This window comes from Thamnophis sirtalis, unplaced genomic scaffold, assembly GCF_051295495.1.
Source record: "Thamnophis sirtalis isolate CommonGarterSnake01/CBP01778 unplaced genomic scaffold, rThaSir2_p1.2 scaffold_9, whole genome shotgun sequence".
NCBI lineage: Eukaryota > Metazoa > Chordata > Lepidosauria > Squamata > Natricidae > Thamnophis > Thamnophis sirtalis.
The window spans coordinates 39,749,876-39,771,522 of NW_028261389.1; the positions used below are offsets into that span (position 1 = coordinate 39,749,876).

The following is a 21,647-nucleotide window of genomic DNA, read 5'->3' on the forward strand; positions in this document are numbered from 1 at the left end:
AATTTTATATTCCAGTTTGAACACCTTAAACTCTTCCATCTAACAAATGCCCAATAGACATAAATACATACAAGATAAGGTCTTAGCATTTAATATATTTTAAGAATTATCCTTGTCAAACTATATATATGGAAGTCAGTACCATTGAACAGAATGGATCTTTGATACCCATGAATTATGTTGATCAATAAATATCTGATGTGTCAATTATTTAAATGTGCTTAACTTACTCTGAACAAGGTTCATTGTTCCATCAATTTATGCTGAAATGCAAGCAAATGAATTTGGGTGGGATGTTATTATTTTATTGATTCTATATTATTGAATGTGAATACTCATTGCTGATATTTTAAAATGCTTTAAGTGATCATCTGTTTGCTTATGAGGACTGTATAGTATAACACATAGCGCATGATAAAATGGACAATTTTCATAGACCTATGCTTTCATAAAACTGTGGTTTGTAGAAACAGGTATGCAGTATAGAATAAATAGCATTGCCAATTCTTTAATATTATCAATGGCATACAATACATAATGCTTAGAAACTAGATTTATTTGTAAATGTATTTGTCCAGTTAATTTTAAGTAGGAAAAACATCACAATCCACTAACAACAATAGCAAAAAATACACAATTATGTTATCATCTTGATTGCGTTCCATAATATATTTCCACACATAAGATTTGAGGTTGAAATAAGGGAGACATAAAGCATAGTTAGTTATAAACTACATGTACATTATTTCAAAGGCTGAGTCAGTAATATGAACTCCTCTTCAAGATGTATGGCCGTCGGGCTTTGTTAGCATGTAATTGTCGTTTCAGAATGTATGGAGTTTTTCTCTTCATCAGATCTTTATCTTGACTTGCATTCTCTGGATCGTAAATATCTTGTTGGAGCAACTGCTGGCAATAAGGAGAAAATACGGAATCATTATTTCACCTGAAACAATTTTGTTGTGAGGAATATTATCCAAATTGTCCTGAATTCTGCTACTTAGCAGAAATAAGGATGAATATAGCAATATAATTTGAAGAAAAAAAACAAGAACACAATGAGGAAAGCTTATAAATAGGAAGAATTATCTTTCAGTATGATGACCTGGAGAATTAAGCTAATTTTAGACAGTCACTGTATTCTAAAGGAAAAGAAGGGAGGGTTGGAGGGAGGGAGGGAAAGAGGGAAGATGTAAAAAACCCTGTTTTCCTAAAAAGTTGCTTTTTCATTCATTTGTGCCTCTGTACTTTTACTTTTTCATTATTAATGTTATTAATAATGTTATTAATAATGTTATTAAAATACTGAATATATGCTTTGCAATATGTTTTCAATTGTAATGGGTAGCATATTGGTGCTAGAAATACGGAAATACATATTTCCATACAAATAAAATACTTTGGCACATTCTTAATAGCAGATTTTCTGATGCCTTGCTTCACAAATGTATAATTGTACTCTAGTGGTCTAAATAGGTCCTGAAACTTTATGTTAAACTGAAGTCCTGTTAATTTGTCTTAACAATTTAGCAGTAAAACTATGAATATGCTCTAAGAATAAAAATATCGAACTGCCTGTGCTTGCTAAAATGATAGATTTCACTAGTAACTTGCTAAGTATGGTTCCAAGTCATTATCTAAAAGAAAATAATTAACTACATGGACAGTATGAATCAAAAATTACTGTAATACAAACAAGATAATACAAAATAATAAGAAGTTAATTGTTAATATTACCTCCCACTGCTGAATGTTTCTGGTATGACAGACTTTTTGAAGCTGATACAGTGTCAACATTGCTTCCAAAGTGAAGCTCTCAGAAGTAGAAGCAAATTGTCTTCTCATCATAAAATCTTCCTCAGGGTCACCTGTTTCTTCTTCTGGATTGTTCAGGTTGCTTATGAAGTCACAAATATTCCAAAGTATTAGTTTCCACTGGGGTGATTTTGCTTTGTTTATCTGAAAAAGGCAAGACCCAGTGTGTAAATTATTTATCCTTCTAATCAGCAGAAGGATATAAGAGTCAGGCTACATTGCCTATGTGTATATTTTTAGGCACTCACTCTACAGCAGAATGAAGGCCTGTGAGGTTATGGACATGTTTCTACACTACAGCTCTAGTACAGCACCTTAAACACTATACTACAATAGGTATCTATCTATCTATCTATCTATCTATCTATCTATCTATCTATCTATCTATCTATCTATCTATCTATCTATCTAGCTAGCTAGCTATCTGTCCGTTCATCCATCCATCCATCCATCCCTCCATTTCTCCCTCTCTCAAACATTTTTCCATTTTTCTGGTGTCATCCTGGAATTAACAGTTTCCATACTGAAAACCTCTATGGAAGGTGTTCATTTATGATATTTTTCCCTGGGATTTGAATGAAACTTGAGAGAATAAGATGCAGACCACCAGGATGATCAGTCTACAGACACCCTAGTCAACAAACTAATTCAAGTACTCTATACACTGAAATTATCTTCTTCTTTAAAAGAATTTGCATCCATTCAAACTGAATGAAAATTGATAGAAAAATGTATAAAATACTTGACAGAACTAAATGAAATACCCTATTTTTCAGGGTATAAGATGCACCGAAGCATAAGACGCACCAAGATTTTAAAAAGGTAAATTAAAAAAAATGTTTTTGCACTCTGAAAACCTCCCAAACCCTCTGCATGCCTCATTTTTTGTGAAAAATGGGGCATGCAGAGAGTTTGAGAGGCCTGCAATGTGCTCCTGGGGGGGAGGGGGCAAAAACTAGCAAAAAAAAACGGCCTGTTTTTTGCCCCCCAAAAGGACATTCATTGCCTTTTGGAGGCTTGTAGAGTGTTCCTGGGGGTTGGGGGGAGGCAAAAATGAGCAAAAAAAAACCGGCCCATTTTTTGCTTGTTTTGATCTCCCCAGCCCCCAGGAACACTTTGCAAGCCTCCCAAACTCTTTGTATGTCCATTTTTATGAAGGGGGTGGGATTTCAGGAAGCCAAAAATGTTGTATTCAATGTATAAGAAGCACCCAGATTTTCACCCTCTTTTTTTGGAGAAAAAGCTGTGTCTTATACTCCAAAAAATATGGTACATTTCTGCAAACTCCAGAATATGAGTAGGAACATAACTGAAACTATTGTTCAAGTTTCTGTGGTATATAAAAACTGTTTTTCTTGATTCTAACAATCATATTTAAGCTTCAATAACTATAAATTCTGGCTTTCTGATGATGCAGTTAGAACCAAGTCCTATGCACAATTAATTAAGTCTTCAGATTATTAATAATGAATAATGCTGTAACTCAGAAAGATGAATTAATTATGAAAGAAAACTAGCAGGTTTCTTCCCTCCCTAGCTAATATATTTTCTTCCACACCCTCCCCAGTGCAAGGGGAAACTTCTGCACATGATAGAAAAAATAAACTCAGCCATATTTCTACTTAAGTATGGTTTTTTTATATTCAAAATGATCCTAGCTTTAAATAACTGGTGTTCATGCTATGGTATGGCATTAACAATCATATTGTCTTGTCTTTCCAACTCAGTAATAAGCAGTCACGTAAAAAGCTGATCCTCATAGCTGCTCAGCTCTAAACCATCATTCTGGAAAACTCTCTTGTTACCTGAGATAAATTTAGAAATTGAAGGCATCTATATAAATCAGATTATCTACGTGCCAATATATATGCTTTCCAGAGTGAATACACAGTGAATCCAAAACTTAATTTTAGGTTAGAACTTTGTTTCTATTTTGAGTTGTTTCTTGGATTTGTCTGTTATTGCAGTACATAATTTAATCATGGTGTCAACTAGCCTGCTAGGCAGGGACAAATTTGCATAACAATGTTTTGAAATGTCTTCCTTGATGATAGAAAATTGGCACAACATGGCAGAGAATTTGAATATGTCTCTCCTTTAATTTCAAAACAGGACCTTAAATAATTAAATATTTCTGATGATAAAAAACACCCTAGATACCATTTTTTTCCATAATAAAATAGGACTGCTGTTGATACAATGTGGGAAATATGCACTGATTATGATTAATTTGAACATTTTAATTATTCAGCAGGTGTATTCTTGTCTATTGGCATGATCAACTATGTTCCAACACTTTATTGTGAAAAGGTGATGAGCCAGATTTTTTTCTGGAAAAATATTGGCACTAAGCAGTTATATTAGTCATTTGTCTGCAAAAAAAAAAGTTTCTAAGAGTATTTCACTCTTTTTTAATGCCATATCTCCCTCTTTCTTGGTCTCTCTCTTTGAACCTACGGTATATAATAAATGTATTAGTTTAATCACAATAGTACATTATGTTTATATTTGTCTTTTGCAGCATTCAGATCATGAATAAAGGGCATATATGAACATGTGACTCTCCCCAGCATGGTCATTTTGTAAATCTCATAATTTTACAAGTGCCCAATGTAAAACCGAGAGAAGGTCCCACATTAAAATGCAGTATTATTTCATTGGAATGTAACTCAGAGAGTCCTTAGATGGAATTGACTAGTAAAACTTTATCAGAATACACCTAATTTCTTCCAGATTGGCATCTACATGCATGTTCTCTGTGGCAAGCTTCTTATCAGGCTGCAAGTCAAATTGACAAGATTATTAATTATAGACTAGGGAAAGACCAATATTGAATTAACAATATTTTGAATTGTCAGTCATTTTAATATACATTAAAATGCTAAAGTTACAGACATAAATTACAAGACATCAATAATGAGGCCTTAAAATTAAGCTCGTCTATTGTAGAAACCTTTTCAGAGGGAGGAACTGTTGTGAGATTGTGTGGAATATAATAAGGACCCTCCCAATTAAAAACTATATGTAAAAATACTTTTTAAAAAAAGCAAATAAAACATTTAAAATAAAATAAATTTGAAATGGCTGAAATATCCTAATGTGCAATAGTGGTGAATATCCATAGCTCAGGTGTAGGATAAAGGTGAGGGTTCGTTCTTCAAGCGTGTGGGTTGGTTTTTGAATGGTTTACTAAATTATACTGAAGATGTTACCTAGCCTGGTAATGAAACGTTTGGAAACCAACTCACAAACTTGGAGAATTCAGTTCAATTCAATTTATTGAACTTGTATGCCGCCCTATTCCCGGAGGGACTCAGGGCGGCGAACAAACACATGGGGAAGGGGCCATACAAAACACACAAGACAAAAACAGAAAACAGAGACAATTTAAAACTACCCAACAGACGCAGCAAACAACCTTCACCACCATATTCTTATTTTCCATTCAAAAACATAGAATAACACATTTGTCTAATTATGAAATATTATTGTCATGTTTTAATTATAATCTATAAGATGACCCATTGATGAGTTTTCTTCTTGAAGCTTCCATCTTTTAGACACATCTAGAAGCCATTGTTCTATATTCTTTCTTGCTTCTCCCTTATATTCTGAATGAGGTATGACAGTTCTGCCTAGTGTCCTATTTATTACTACATTATGAAGAGATACCTTTCCAATATGGAAAAGATGAGCAAAATGCATTTTAGCTCTCTATAGCAGTAAGCTTTTCAATAGCTTTGTAAATTCTTTTGTTCATTGTCTTTTAGGTGTTGTTTCCCCCCCCCAAAAAAAGAACGAACAATTATAATCCAGGCATTATAATAATGACTGAAGTAATTTATAATGTTTGCAAATAATAAATGGATAAGTTTAGACTGCATTTAATAGTATGTTTAAGTTTAAGTTTCATTTTATTTATATGCCGCCCTATTCCCTGCGGGACTCAGGGCGGCACACAAACCCAAGGAGGGAAAGGGAAACACAAAAACTACAAATACAAGGCATTTAAAAACAACCAACAGCCACACGATTCGAGAGGGGAAGCGAACTCATCAACCCGAGGCCTGCCGACACAGCCAGGTTTTAACGGCTTTTTGGAAGGCCTGGAGAGAGGTGAGGGTCCGAATCTCTGCGGGGAGTTCGTTCCAAAGGGCCAGAGCTGCCACAGAGAAGGCCCTCCCCCGGGTAGTAGCCAGATGACATTGGCTGGTAGACGGAACCCGAAGGAGGCCTGCCCTGTGTGATCTAATGGGTCTTTGGGAGGTAATTGGCAGCAGTATAATTCCTTTGCCACAATCAAACCTCAGAAGTGTGAGGTCTTTTCAATGTATCATTATTTATTGCAAGAGCTTCAGGAAATGGCTGGGAAAATGAACTTTTTAATATCTTCCACAAGCTCTCACCTACAATTTAAGCTATTCTCACATAAGTGATTCAGTTTTAGTTCCCATCACCACCATTACCATCTCTTTACCCCTGAATCCAATGACACAATCAATTATTGAAAGGAAAATTTCACAGCAATGTCCTCTGTCTAGAGTCATTTGCATCAAAAAGCCATGATGCAAAAAAAAAAAATGTTGGGAACTCAAAGTCCCCTCGCTTCAACTGCAGCTGTGGTGCTTAGGCAATAGCAACAGTAGTTAGACTTACAGTATATACCACTCAGTGGTGGGTTGCAAATCCCGTTATAACCGGTACGGTTGGAACGGGGCCGCCAGCGTCCTCATGGATGCGTGCAGTGCGTGCGCACACACGTGCAGCACGTGCATGTGCTCAAACACCTCCGTGACGCTCCAGCTGCTCCGTGGAGCGTCATGCAGGTGCTGTATGCACCATGTACCTGCACGGAAGCACAAAAGACTTTAAACTTTGGTAAGGAATAAGGGCGGGCGGTTGGGCCCTCCGGAGCACTGTACTGGAATGGTATCCAGTGCTCCAGGCTGGCTCCGGTACACGCGTACCAGGGCGTACCGCCTGCAACCCACCACTGATACCACTCAAACAAGGCTTTAGAGAACTCTGAGCAGTTTACTAATGTCAGCATATTGCCCTCAACAATCTGGGTCCTCATTTACTGACCTTGAAATGATGGAAGGCTGAGTCAACCTCCAGCTAGTCAGGATCAAATTCCTGGCAGTGAGCAGAATTAGTTTACAATACTGCACCATGGCTCTTAAGGTGCTCTAATAGAGCACAGGGGCCCAGGTTCTTGCAAATCCTCAGTCACAGATGCTCACTTATCTCTGGGCCAGGTTATTTGTGAGGGGGAGGAATAGGAGAAAGGGACATTATATACAAAAAGTCTGGCAAAGTCTGGCACTCAGCACAGATCAATTTAGCAAGAATATTTTAAAACAGAACAAAGTCAATCTGCAATCACTTGTTATGCCTGTGGCAGTTTGTACCCACTGCTATTTTCCTCCATTTCTAATGTTTCTTTGGACTTCCGTTTCTGCACTAAATGCCCTTTAAGCTGCTCTTGAAACTCAGGGTTATTGCTTGTTGGCTGAAACATACCTCCACGCGACCTATTAGATCTCATCGATTAGGCCTCCTCCGAGTTCCATCTGCCGGTCAATGCCGACTGGCAACCACGCGGAGGAGAGCCTTCTCGGTGGCAGCTCCGACCCTATGGAACGATCTCCCCGTGGAGATTCGTACCCTCACCACCCTCCAGACCTTCCGCACAGCCCTCAAAACCTGGCTATCCCGTCAGGCCTGGGACTAAGATTGTAACCCGCCCGAGTGGTATGAATGTTGTGTTTTTTAAATTTGTATTGTTCTATATGTCTAAAGTTTGTTTTTTTCCCCCTCCCCTCTTGAGTTGTGAGCTGCCCTGAGTCCCCCCAGGGAAAAGGGCGGCATATAAATTTAATAAAATACTCAAAAATACTCAAAATTGAGACTACTAATGCATCTCTCATTAGAACTGCAGGAGAGGTCAGAATTTTTCTTTTGGGGATCTTAAATGCAAGCCTGATTTTGCAAGGTTTCTCTTGGCCACCCCAACCCTATTCATCTTGCTTCATCTTTTTCAATCTTCCCTTCCTTTTACAGAAGAGCTTTAGCAGATGTCAGAGAGCTACAGCAAAGGGGACTATGGGAAATTTTCAAAACCAAATTCTTTTTTTGTTTCATATATTTACCATTGCTTCGTCATTACTATACAAATGCTGAATGTTGCATAAATAAAACTAAGGTCTAAAAGTAGATTCTGCCGTATAAGGAGAGGCTATAATTGGATGTTTCAAACATGACAATCAACATTATGGAGTGTTAAATATTCTTTTTTTGGTAAGGTTGCTTGATATCCTGGATTGACATCCCAAGCTGATCAGCTGATAGGATCTAATATTTATGAAAAAAGACTAATTCAAAGTACATAGGTAGATAACTTTCAAAACTTTGAATGTGATTCCTCAAAATTTACATCAAATTATAATTTTAAATATGAGTGGAAGGAACAATCCTTGATTACCATGATATTAATTTAGGAATTAATGTGAGAGACTGACCAGATTTCAAAGGTGAGAGATGATACTAATGAAAATCTTAAAATCAGGACTCTTTTATTCCAAGTGGAATATTAGCTGTTTGTAACTGCATAATTTGACAACTGATTGAATTATGATCACCTTCCTCTTTGCTTAGAAGCTCTTCAGATAAAATGCTCCCACATAATTTTTACACTCATTTTTTTTCCTAAACTTGTCTCTTTTTTCAAACAATGGATTCACAAATAATGCCCAAGGAAGTACAGAGATAAAATGATCCAGTTACATTTTAATGAGGATCAGCCAAAATACAAACAGTACAGATATGATTAAAAGTTAAGCACACAGGCTCAGATCACCCAAAGGCTGAGAGATATTATGGTTCAAAGGGTCTTGTGGTAAACTGCTGAAACAATTTATGCAGATATGTAGGAACTTTGATTCCTCTCCCCACTTCCATTTTCTTTGATTATTATGTATGCAAAATGTCCAAGGTAAAGACAGAAACATAAGTTTTTTTTGGTTTAGTTGGTTATAATCCTCCATACACTGCCATCCAACAGTTGGTTACTTTCTACTTTTTAGCACAACATCAAAACACCTTGGAATTTCTTTGTGGTGATAACCATTATGTTTAATAGGAAACATTTAACACTATAGTGGAATTTTTAAAAAATAGCGTACAAGTACTCACTTTTCATAGAAATTTTCCATTTTTTTCCAACCTCAAACTTCTCTCTCTTAAATTAAAATGCCTTCTTTTTTTAACCTAATCATCCTGCCATAAATCATATTTAATTTCTTAAAATATGTAACTGTTCCAAACTGAATTGTTTGACTAGATTGAAAATGTTCTTTTTCCATGCTTTACTTTGATACTTTTTTTTCTCTCTCACACAGTGTATCTGCCATGTTGTTATTTTCAGACAAAGTATAATAGAATTTGGCACTTTATGATGTTCAGCTTCAGAAAACTGCAGTACTTGGTAGCTGACTCAAAAAATTCAGTCTCCCTAAGGAAATATATATGCCAACATAAAACAGTTACTTCATAATGCCATTAACTGGGTTTGATATGCTAACAATCAATATTTTATCTGAATGAGAAAGACTTTCTTTCTGATTAAGAACTTGGGCATGAGGAAAATTTTTATTTTGTTTAAATAAACAAGATTTTACTTTTAAAATTTGGCATGGAGAAGACCATTGTTTTGGCCACTCTGCTGGGTTTGCTGTATATTTTAGTTCAACAATATCTGGAAGACCACATGCTGGGCAACCATAACAGTTAAAACTAACTTCAAAGCAAGCAATAGAAGGTAGCAGATGTGTTTAATGGATCCAGGCAAACTGCATGATATACATAGCTCTTGATCTTCCACAAGAAGAGAATAGCTAGAAAAAAAGAACCTGTTTTTATATTTCTCTCAGGCCACATAAATAGAAAGGAAAATACAGATAAACACAAACTCAAAAATCATGTCTTGAATATTTTGGAAGAGTAGTCTTCGACTTACAACAGTTCATTTAGTAACCTTTCAAAGTTACAGATTTTGTTTAAAAACAATTACAGTTTTCTAATGATTATTTGACCTCTTCAGATTTTACACACACAAACACACACACACACACACATACGTCTGTTTCTTTCATGAAATTGAAATTTCTATGTCAGTTTCATATAAACTATTGAATGACAATTACTCATTTTCAGAAGATGTGTTTATTAATATTGATTTTTGGCAGATGGAGAAGTTGAACGTCTGAACAAAATGCAACACCCCCCCCCCAAAGAAAACCTTACACATTCTATTTATTATATAAACCCAAAAGTTGACTTGTTAATATGTGAAATAAAATGCTGGAGTCCTTATAGCTGCGTTTTATTGTACATAAAGACTGTTTGATGGGATGAGTGCTCCAACTCAACAAATCATGAAAGCAATAAGCTTCTCTTTATAAAATAGCTCTTACAGCAGATCACTTACATTTTCATTTTCAGATAGATTATTGCCTGCGTAGGCAAAATCTTCAGTGCTGTGATCTGGGAGAAGTTAGAAATTGATTGGAGAATCAATTTTCTCCAAGATCATAGCACTTGAAGATATTGCCTAGACAGAGAACAAAAATGAAAAACTAAGTTCAAAGAATACAACTCAACCTTGGGTTGTTCTCTACAACTGCAGTTCGTTTTCTTCTCTTGTCTCCAATGAAGCAATGTGGTCACTCTGCTCTGTTATTTAGAACTGGGAAAGGAGATGTCATTTGTGGATCAGCTTCATAATGTTGCTTTACATAAATTCTCACTGAAGAGAAGAATCTGTTCAAGTATTTGTTTAGTTCCTATTTCTATATGTATGCATTACTATGTGAGTATCATTCTAACTATTGGAGGCTCTGAAAATGTACAGAGTTCAGGTTTATGAATTTATGTAGAATCCAGGAAACTGGGCTTTCATTTAATTATTTCTTATGTTCTTAATTGCAAAATATGTATTTCAATAATGTGAAATTTAAATCAATTCCGTACAGATGGCTCACATATTACTTAAATACCCAATTTACCATGCAGTCTTTTATATAATGGCAGAGCTCTCCAAAATACTTATTAAGTGCCTGAGAACATAGATTGTGAAATCTTTAAAAAAGATCAGCTGGATCAACTTTCCTACTTTGAAAGATGAATTCTTGCTATCTTTTGGGGCCCTTTGTTGCCCTTCAAAACATAGGGTCCCTGTGTATGGTCATTTTCTATAGGTTTAAGATTTTTGTTGTTGTTTCTTTGTTTTAAATTTTGTATAATATATAATATAAAAAATAACCACATATCACATTTTTTTCTTAGCGCTTCTGTTCACATTTCTTACATGAAAGTATGCAATTTCCTAGTCTATAATATTGTGTTAATATGAAACTATGAAGACAGAGGGGGGTAATTTGATTTTTAGTTGATGGTTTGTAACAGAAGAACTTGATTGATTTATCAATTGCCCTGCCCATTATCTGGATTTCAGTATTATAGGTTTGAAACTGAGATTATATTTCTTACTAATTTAGTGAATGCTTTATGCTTTCCAGAAAAAAAAGTCTTATTTTGTAATAAGCTTAGACAGAAAGAGATGGCATTTATTCGATTTAGAATAAGAGGAGTAATAGTAAATTCTAATATAACTAGTGCCATTACTGGATGCAGACTATGATATTACAGAAATATGCAATGAACTAAAAGGTTATAAATAATGGTCATCCAAAATTTCAGCAATGAACCTAAATAATAATAATATTGGCTGCAGCTTAACAATATTTAGAAGAAATAACATCCTCTTCTTTCTTTTTTTTCATGGGAAACATAACCAGCTGCATAACAGGATTTCATGTTTATGCAATTACATTTTTTTACAGCAAAATATTGAAAATTTGCTTACATTTTGAACTCATACATTAAAGTGTATTTAAGGGATTTGGGAAATATATGCCTATCAAAGCATATATTCTACCTTTTGAATCTATGAGGTCCTGAGATAATTTCATCAAATATGAGAACATAAAATTCCATTGCACACAAGTCTATTCTGTGTTAACAGAAGAACAGACATGGAAGGGATTTTGAAGGCTCAAGCAGAAGACCCTACACCATTCCAGACAAATGGATGTCTAATTTCTTCTTTAAAATCTCCAGTGATGAAGTACCACAACTTCTGGAGCCAAGCCATTCCACTGATAATTGTTCTCACTGTCATGAAATTTCCCCTTAATTCTAGGTTAGATCTCTCCTTGATTACAAGTGACCCTCTCTTCTTTCTAGCAGCCCCTGAAATATTAGAAGACTGCTATCATTTTACCATTAGTCCTTCTCTTCGTTAGACTAGTCATACCCTGTTCTTGCAACCATTCATCATATATTTTAGCCTTCCAGCCTCCCAATCATCTTTGTTGTTCTTCTTAGCATTCTTTCTAGGCTCTCAACATCTTTTTTTGTATTGTGGTGATCAAAACTAGATGCCGCATTTCACGTGTGATCTTACCAAGCAGAATAAAGTTGTATTAATACTTCATGTGATCTTGATAATATCCCTCTGTTGATGCAGCCTAGAACTGCATTGGCTCTTTTGGCAGCTGTAGCACTTTGTTGGCTGATATTTAAGTGGTTGTCTATTAGGACTCCTAGATCCTTCTTACACTTTCTGCCATTGAGCCAGGTATCACCTATTCTATACTTGTGCATTCAGTCTTTTCTCACCACTGAATTGCATTTTGTTGGAAGAGACCTTGTGTTCAAATCTGTTAAGATTCTTCTTTATCTTGACTCTATCTTCTAAAATGTTGGCTATTCCCCCCAATCAGTGTCATTTGCAAATCTGATGATTTCCCCTTCTATCCCCTCATCTAAATTGTAGTCCTCAACCTATGACCACAACTGAGCCCAAAATTTATGTTATTAAGTGAGACAGTGATTAAGTAAATTTGCCCCATTTTATGACCTTTCTTGCCACAGTTGTTAAGTGAATCACTGCAGTTGTTTAGTAAGTAACATGGTTAAGTGAATCTGGTTTCTCCATTGTTTGTCAGGAGATTGCAAAAGGTAATCATTGACCCTGGGGACACTGCAACCGTCATAAGTACAAGCCATCTGGCAAGCATCTGAATTTTGATCACATGACCATGGGGATGCTACAATGGTCGTGTGAAAAATGGTCATAATCACTTTTTTCAATACCATTGTAGTTTTGAATGGTCACTTAATGAACTGTTGTAAGTCAAGGACTATCTGTACTGGGCCTAAGATAGAACCTTGGGGTATCCCACTTAATAATGCCTTGTAACAGTTTGGTTGTTTCGATGGGCTTAGTTGGTATTACAAGAAAAGCTAATATTGCTATGTGACTTGAGGTTAACATCGCTTTTATCAAGCAAAATTATGTCTAGAAATAAAACTTCAGCCAATAACTTGACATCATCCCATAATTGCCCACTGGTGGGAATGTGCTAGCTAGTTAAGCTATGTATCCATAATATAAAGAATATAATATTATTTGGCATTGTCTCTTTACCAATGCTTGTTCTTATTTATTGTATTTGATTTAAGGACCCTTTTTCTTATTTCTTATACTCAACCTTTAAGTGTAGTATTATTATACATTTAAACATAGATGTTTGATATGAGTATTCCTGAATCCTAAAAGGGGGGATGCACAAAAAAGTGTTACCTTTGATGTATAGATATTGGTCAATAAATCAGCTTCTAGGGCTTTCATTTCCTCTTCTGAATCTGCAAGTTAAAGAGAAACATATGTTTACTATTGCATTATAAATCACTAGCATTTGTACTTCACATATAGAATTTAGAAATATCCCTTAAAAACAATTTAGGGTTAAGAACTGACTAAAATAAATGTTTGGCAAGTGCTCCTTTCTTTAATATATGCTTGTTAATTTATGCCATTTCATTGGAAAATATGTTTAGTAACTAAACAGCTCAACTGGTCAACTGAAACATTTAAACATCTGATCACCAATAGTGAAAGTATGGGATATGAAATTAGACTTAATTTCTAAATTAACATACTTCCGCAATGACAGCATGTACTTTATATATTTAAAAGAAGCTCTTTTTTTTTTATAGATTGAATAATTTCAAACATCCTTTCAATGGAAGCCAGTTAACAGTTATCTTCTATGGAGAATATGTAAGTTGCAGACATATTCATATACATTTACACTCAGTGGTGAGGTTCAAATAATTTAACAACCAGTTCTCTGCTCTAATGATTTCTTCCAACAACCAGTTCACCAAACTACTCAGCAACGTAACAACTGGTTCTCCCAAAGTGGTGCAAACTGGCTGAATCCCATCACTGTTTACACTGACATATTATTAATAAGGATACTGTATATGTAGCACAAAAAGAGATTTAAAGTTTCAGTGAGTTTAATTGAATTTCCTGGTCATCGTCATGTTCAGTGATAGAAGGACTTGAAGAATGTCTTATAAAAGATGTTAAAAGGGAAACTGTTTTAACCCTAATCATCATCATCATCATTATCATCATCATCTAAACTCTACAGTTGAGTGTAATTGTGAGTGATAAAATAAAATAGGCAGATTGAAAATAAGTCCAATTGATACAAATAGCTGAACTCTTGTTATTTGCTGCTGCTGCTGCTGCTGTTCCATATAATTCAATCGACCGGTCATTAGTAACTTTATTTGGATGGGCTCCAACTAAAGTAATGAACAGTACATTCCTGATTGAAAAACAGCAAATGGTACTAGCTCATAAATGTATACAATATGACTAATATATTGCTTTTATCTTGCTTCTCAAGTTTACATCCTCAATACAGTACTGAAAGTAAAACAATGTTATAAACACTGTCTCTTTAAAAAAATATCAATGCACTTTAAATGCACTATAGTACAAATGGCTCACAAAAAATATAAAAAGTTATATTTTATTAAAAAATAAAATGTTGCCAAGATAGTAGGGAACCAGAAAAATAAAAGAAATAAATCAAGAAGAACCGGTAGGTGTTGGCATTTTAATAAGTATCTATAAGGGTGGAAGATGAATGAGAAATAATATGCTTTATGGGTCTACTTTTCAGGGTTTTGCAGTGATCTAGATTTGAAGAAGAAACTATGATATGAAATATATGAGCATGCACATACTGAACCAATAGGCACTGCCTTAAATCAGTTGTATCACCCTCCCCGCAAGGACCATGCATGAGCCCAGAAAAAGAAAGAGCTCTTTAAGGAGTCACCAACAGGTGCAACGTGTTTTCCATGCATGCTGTGAAACGTATTTCCCCCTTTTGAATCCAAATTACCGTATAGTCCTTATAGTAAAACAAATCCTTCAAATTTTAATGACAAAGAATTCAGAACTCAAGAGCTCAGGAAATAGGACATGGGGATTAGGGGAAATTATCTGGACAGGATCCAGAAATGATATTATGGAAATATATTTCATCAGAGTGAAATGAAAACTACACACATAATGGTAATATTACTAAGAAAAAGCTAAACATATTCATCAGACTGTTTTACAGTTCACACATTGACTAATTCTTATTATAAACGTCATCAAAATCAGGACTTCTCAGAAGCTCAGTGAGATTATTGCTCCTCCAATATTCAGGGATCACAGCAAAATTGTTAGCACTAATACTGCCATTAATTTTCCTGAAACATTTCATTGATTTTCATTTAATCTGACCCTTTGGATCAATACATTTTGAAGAATTTATTCCTGGATTGTGTCTATTGTGATCCAATTCAAAGAATCACGATATTCTGTAACGTTTCATTGATTTATACTAATAATCATTTCACAATTTGCAAACAATGAAGAACATAGCTCCTTTTATCATAATTGTGGTCATATATTTATCCTTTATATAAGTACATTAATCCTCAAGGTTAATGATTTTACTTTTAATGATTTTTGAAACAGATTATAAAGCGAACAATCTTTTTTTGATATTTACCCATGTAATAGGCTGTATTGCTAATATCCTGGTCATCTTCTCAACTTTCTCACCTTCTTGATGCATGTATGTGAAAGTATATAGCTTGTGGGGGAGGTATGGGTGCATACCATTTTTTATTTATACCAATTTTTGGTACAAATAAAAAATAATTTATTTAAAAGGGAATAAACATTCCGATAATTATTGGTGTACAAAGAACAACTTTAAGGATGAATGAGCTTAGTTACATTGCAATAAATATTTGCTCATATATCATTATATAGAAATATCTCCTACTTTAACCAAACCTAAAGTTATTCATTTACAGCTAGAATAACAGTTCAAGCCTTTTTGATTTTTAACATTATTATTGCTGGATTTCAAGATTCTGCAATAAATATATGGAAGAGCAGCAATTTGGGGTGGGGTGGGGTGGGTTTTTTTTCTGGTAAAACATCCCTACTTTTTTTAAAAAAATCTTTGCAGTTATATTCTATTGATTATCATGATTATCTCTGTATAGATCACTGTCATAACTATTTTATTAGTAGGAAATAAAAAATACATGTTTTTTTCCCCTAAACATTGCACAAAATTGTATGCATGTTTTCAAACCTGAAAATATAAAGATTGATTGCCTTGGCACAACTCTTGTTCCTTTGTATCAAAATTCTAGATCTACAGTAGGTTTGTATTACACAGGGGGCAATATTCACTCCATTTCTTTCTTCTGCTAATTTATTACTGGTGCAAATGGCATACCTTGGAGTTTTGATTTACAACAATATTAACCCTACAAACCTCAGTTTAAACACTTGTGACATTTAATTCATCTGCAAGTCTGAATGTCTCCCTTCCCTTTATTTTGAAGAAAACTAAGGGGGGGAGGGTCAAGTCTGAGATACTTTCTCAAATTACATTTCTGCCTCTTTTTATGTGATGGTTGTCTTCCTCCTGCTCTTCAAGATTGTTTCTACGGTCCATTACAGAATCCAAAAACCTGGAGACTGGAAGCATGGAATTTCCTCTTCCCTGTGCTAATTTACAGGTGCATTTCAGTAAGTCTGTAAATGTGGCCCCTGTCCCAGGATGATCTGCCTCAAAGAACCTCTTCAGAAAGAGAATACCTAGTTGCTGAGATACAATTCACCTATTTTTAGGGTTCAGACTGATACAGGAACAGGTGGAAGCACTTTTCAGAAACTCGCGTTTGTCCCTCACATTTTAATTCACCAGATTCTCTCTCCAAGCACTTATCCTAGAAGAACTGGTTTATATTTCATATTGGAAGCTAACTTTCTGAAATTGACCAGACATTACCCTCCCTGCATTGGACAACACAAACTCCTCCCATAGTAGCAGCACCGCCGGATTAGCCCAAATCCTTCTCCCAATCGGAAGGGAAGCCGTGCCAAAAAGAGAGAGCGAAAGAGCGCACCTCGGACCTTACCTGAGCCCAGGCTCCAGGAAGCGGACGCCAGCAGCATCGCGCACACCAACTGCATCTTCACCATTCTTGCCATCCACTCTCTCCCTTTTCTCTCTATACAGTGAAGTCCATATACAAAAAGGCAAGCTATCTGAATGAGAGAGAGTCGTGCAGAAAAAAGAGCTGCTGCTTTCAGCTGGTTTTTAAAGAACTGGACCCTAAAGAGAGCTCCAGATGTCCCCTAAGTATATAAGCAAGCGGGGAGGGGTGATGTCACGAAAGCGCTGCAGCCGCTCTCTTAACCAAGCATCCTCCCGCCTGCTCCGTCCCCTCCTCTTCTTCGGAGCGAAACTGACGCGATTCCTCCATTAGTTGCGCTGCGCTTCACATTTCCTGAAGCAGAAAGAAAGGGGCAAGGGACTGTGAGACAGACGGCGCCAAAAGGACAGTCTTATCAGTTGCGCCCGGTTTTAAAACCTTTGCCTCCAAATGGGAATGCAGGATTTGTTATTACCCCCCCCCCTCCTTGCCTGCAGCCACATAACGCTATATAGCAGGCAGTTTAGCTTGGTGATGGAAGTTGCGGTCCAGCACAATTGAGGGATGTGTGGCTGGAAAAAAGCTAGTATAAAGTATCTAATGAGAGTAAGTTAAATGTCATGAGAGTAAGTTAAATGTCACCTTTGTATTTGCGTGCCGTCATAGGTCACCTGTATAAGTCACTTAGCTGTTTCTGTGGGTCATATAAATCAGAAAAGAATTTAACAAAACCATGAAAAATATAGTATTTGTTTAACTAAAATAAATATTTTGCAATGTACTGTTATGTCATTCTTTCTTTACTTATTTCAACTTATGCAAGAGACCAGACCAAAATAGTATTCAGAAGAAATGCTGGGACTGCAATTCTTAAGAATTCACAGCCAGAGACCATGAGGTTCCTATACATTTGGAAAAAATCAGATTAGGGAGGATAAACTTGGCACAGTGAAAATGATCTTCCTCTTCTTCCTCTGCCTCCTCATTTTTGTCCCTAGATTCCCAACAATATTTTGCTGGTTGCTACTTACAGATATAACTTATTTTTTATTTTCCAAGGCTTCATTCCAGAAAGCATTGACTAAAGTCATCCTAAACTCTGTGTGCACCAAACACAAGATTTAATAATTCAGATTATTTGTGGAAAGGTAGCTAAAGCTCAAATGTGTATTTTTGAAGATGCATCTCCATGTCCTGAATGTATTACGTAGATGCTCCAAGTCAATAATGCAGGATGAGTTCAACTCCCACTCTGTTTTCTGAACAGAAATTTATCTTCCTCTTCATGCTTAGATTCTTTGCTAATACTTTATTTGTTTTAAATCAGCTTTTAATTGTTCATACTTGATTTTAGATTGGAAGTTCCTTTGGATATTTGATGGGTTAAAAAATCTAGTTGATTAATGAAACAATAATTTGTTGAAGAGAGAAGCATACTTTACTTACAATGGTATACACATGTAGGAAGTTATCACCTAGCCCTCTCCCAGAAAAATGAAATATCCTAGGAAATATTGAAAAGGCAGAATATTTCTCTGGATGTGAAAAGTAAGAAACATGTTTTAAAAGGCAGAATAGCTGCCTGCAGCTTCCTGCCCATCCCCCTTTGTCAATGAGCCATTAAAGCCTGAGCTAGTCCACTTTACATAATAAAGAGTTCTCCCCTTCAGCTCCAGAGTGATGGGATTAAGGTATTACCCAACTCACCACATGGCATCTGAGAACTCAATGAAACCTGGATTCAAAACGCAGCCTAGAGACTTGCCGCTGCATGGCCCCATGGGAGTCTGACAACTAATTAGAACACAAGCTCAAGATCAAAGGCCAGAGGGGGATAAAACCAGGGACTCAGCTTCTCTTCCTCCCTTGCCTTCCCTTTTCTTCTCTTCTCCACCAACATTGAAGCATGTGATCACCTTTTCTGTTCAGGACTCAAGCCATGTGGTCCTGTCCCACATTAAAACCATCTTTCCAAGCAGCCTCCATGTCTCCTGTGTCTTTTTCCCCACTTGGAGCTGAACCCAGAAGGACATTTCTTCCAACACGCATATACATTTATATACATTCATTATTCAAAACCCTTTTCGGTCTTCCTTTGGATATAGATTTGCCATACATGGCAATGCTGAATAATCACACAAAGAATACAATCAGTAGTTTTCTCTCAGAAATGGCATAACTATTGAAAGTTGGAGGTTTTTGGTGCCCCAAAATGCATAACCATATAGATTGGTTTTAAGAACTGTGCTGTTTAAATTATTTGATGGGGAGACAATATATGCTGTCCCATTTTAAATATAGCCCCTGTGCACATCTTTGTACAGCATTTAATGGGATAGTCCTCAGGCAAGGACTGAAATTTCTGTATGTTTTTAATAAGATTTAAAATTTGGTCTGCGAAACAAACAATAAAGAACTTTATATGTGTTCTTCTTAGTGAAGTAAGAAGAAATTCATAAAATCCAAACAGCTTCATTAAAAAAAAAGAACTTAATAGTTGATTAATAGTTGGTAGCCTGCAATGGTAACTAAACATACCTTTGGTAGACAGATACTATAATAAAGAAATGTTTCCTTACTTTTAAATAAAGTTTCTTCATTTTCTATTTTTCTTCCAGTAGGGGGCAGAATGACAGTATGAGAAGAGTATCAGTTTCTTCACTAGAAATAGTTGTACCTACATGGGAAACAAGAAGCAATGACTTCAGTTTATGATACTTCATTTTTTTCTGTAACATGTACTGATGAAAAGTTTTTCATTTCTATTTCTATATTTCTGATAGCTTATATTTTTTAAAATTCCACGCAGCATTCATATATAAGTGATACATGAGAAACATTCATGATTTAAACTTCAGGAAACAAAATGACCAGAAAATACGATTCATTAAGATTAAATAGAATGATACTTTGTAATAGAATTTCCTTACCTCCCCACCTCAAAGAATCTGGAAACAGAACAGTGATTAAAGGTTTTTGAACTCAGTGGACTTTATCTCTGAATAGATATGTAAGGATGGATTGTGTTGTAAAGGTATTATAGAGAATCACATTATGTTAGAGATTATCTTCAAGAAGATCCGGCTAATCTTAAAGCAGGAAAAGAATCTGATTATCCTTTGAAGATAATATTATTTCTACAAAAGGCATAAAGAAAAGGGAGGGAGTGATACAAGATATCAAAACCACTGCAGACAACTTCTGTTGGATTAGGAATTGCAATTTATGTTCTGTGAGCTGCAAGAAGCCTTCAGGGATACTATATTGCCAAAAGGGATGGGGCCAAATCTGGCAAATGTTCTTTTGATTTTGAATCTGGGGTTAAAGGTGGGAATGGCAGTATGGAAGCCTTGTGTTCCCGTTACCATTGTTAAACAGCTCTGAACACAATGCCCTGTAGAAAACATGGTATTTTGTCATGAATGAAGACAAATGTGTCCCAGGATAATATTGCAGGATCTAATCTGGGTCAGTCACTCGAACCAGAAGTTTAGTCTTCCAAGCTTTTGGATTCATGCTGGAGCCCATTCTCAGGGAACTTCTCTCTACCAGAATGGTATTTTGTCACCATGTTTTGTTGACATGCTGTTGGGAATGTTTCAGAGCAGAGGTGGTATTCAGCCAGTTCTGACAGGTTCTGGAGAACTGGTAGCAGAAATTTTGAGTAGTACAGATAACCGGCAAATAGGTTGACCCTGCCTCCACTGCCTCCCAGCTGATCTTCTTTTGTTGTCCTGAACAGAAGAATGGAGCTGGAAAGTAGGTTAGTGGAGTGGGTATTTTGCAGTATCCTTCCCCTGCCACGCCCACCAAGCCACTCCAACAGAATCGGTAGTAATTTTTTTTGAAACCCACCACTGTTTTAGAGATGCAGTTGTGGTGCTGGGAGAATACATCTCTTGAGCCATAGGTTGCCATACTGTGGTCTGTTTGTTTTTTCCTCTAAAGCAGTGTTTCTCAACCTTGGCAACTTGAAGATGTCTGGACTTCAAGTCCCAGAATTCCCCAGCCAACTTGAAGATGTCTGGACTTCAAGTCCCAGAATTCCCCAGCCAGCTGGCTGGGGAATTCTGGGACTTGAAGTCCAGACATCTTCAAGTTGGCTGGGGAATTCTGGGACTTGAAGTCCAGACATCTTCAAGTTGCCAAGATTGAGAAACACTGCTCTAAAGGGTGGGATGGCATCTTCATGTTCACATGAAAACGATCACGTGCTTAGAAAGTTGCATGCATGCAAGAAGGCCAATGAGAAAAAAAGATAAGATTGCATCCATAAGGGGAGGCTCGTGGTGTCACCCATCAATGGTCTATAAACTTCCTGTTCTTGTTCTTGTCAAATAAAATAGATAAGGTAATTGCTGCATAAAAGCCTCATTGAGAAATTCTATTGC

At 36.0% G+C, this 21,647-nt stretch overlaps 1 protein-coding gene across 4 annotated transcripts; it reads right to left on the bottom strand.

The window, feature by feature from the left end:
* Positions 1-492: 492 nt before the first annotated feature.
* On the bottom strand, positions 493-17,600 carry NTS (neurotensin). 4 transcript variants are annotated; one of them, XM_014066131.2, is made up of 4 exons: positions 17,227-17,600; positions 13,523-13,584; positions 1,738-1,959; positions 493-906 (listed from the first exon to the last, which is right to left on the bottom strand). In XM_014066131.2, the coding sequence occupies exons 1-4, from the start codon at positions 17,309-17,311 to the stop codon at positions 760-762; spliced, it is 516 nt and encodes a 171-aa protein (XP_013921606.1). In that variant the 5' UTR covers positions 17,312-17,600; the 3' UTR covers positions 493-759. The 4 variants fall into 4 exon arrangements, with proteins under 4 accessions (XP_013921606.1, XP_013921605.1, XP_013921607.1 ...); XM_014066130.2 differs by having other exon boundaries at positions 493-909; XM_014066132.2 differs by having other exon boundaries at positions 17,239-17,585.
* Between the last annotated feature and the right edge of the window lie 4,047 nt (positions 17,601-21,647).

What these genes read in the sequence shown, in the direction of transcription:
- NTS (XM_014066130.2), bottom strand. Translation starts at nt 17,311, where the DNA reads ATGGCAAGAATGGTGAAGATGCAGTTGGTGTGCGCGATGCTGCTGGCG. An exon ending in GGGCTCAGGTAAGGTCCGAG is followed by an intron (nt 13,585 to 17,226) that starts GTGCGCTCTTTC and finishes TTTAACTTGCAG; the next exon opens with ATTCAGAAGAGGAAATGAAA. An exon ending in CCAATATCTATACATCAAAG is followed by an intron (nt 1,960 to 13,522) that starts GTAACACTTTTT and finishes TGCCTTTTTCAG; the next exon opens with ATAAACAAAGCAAAATCACC.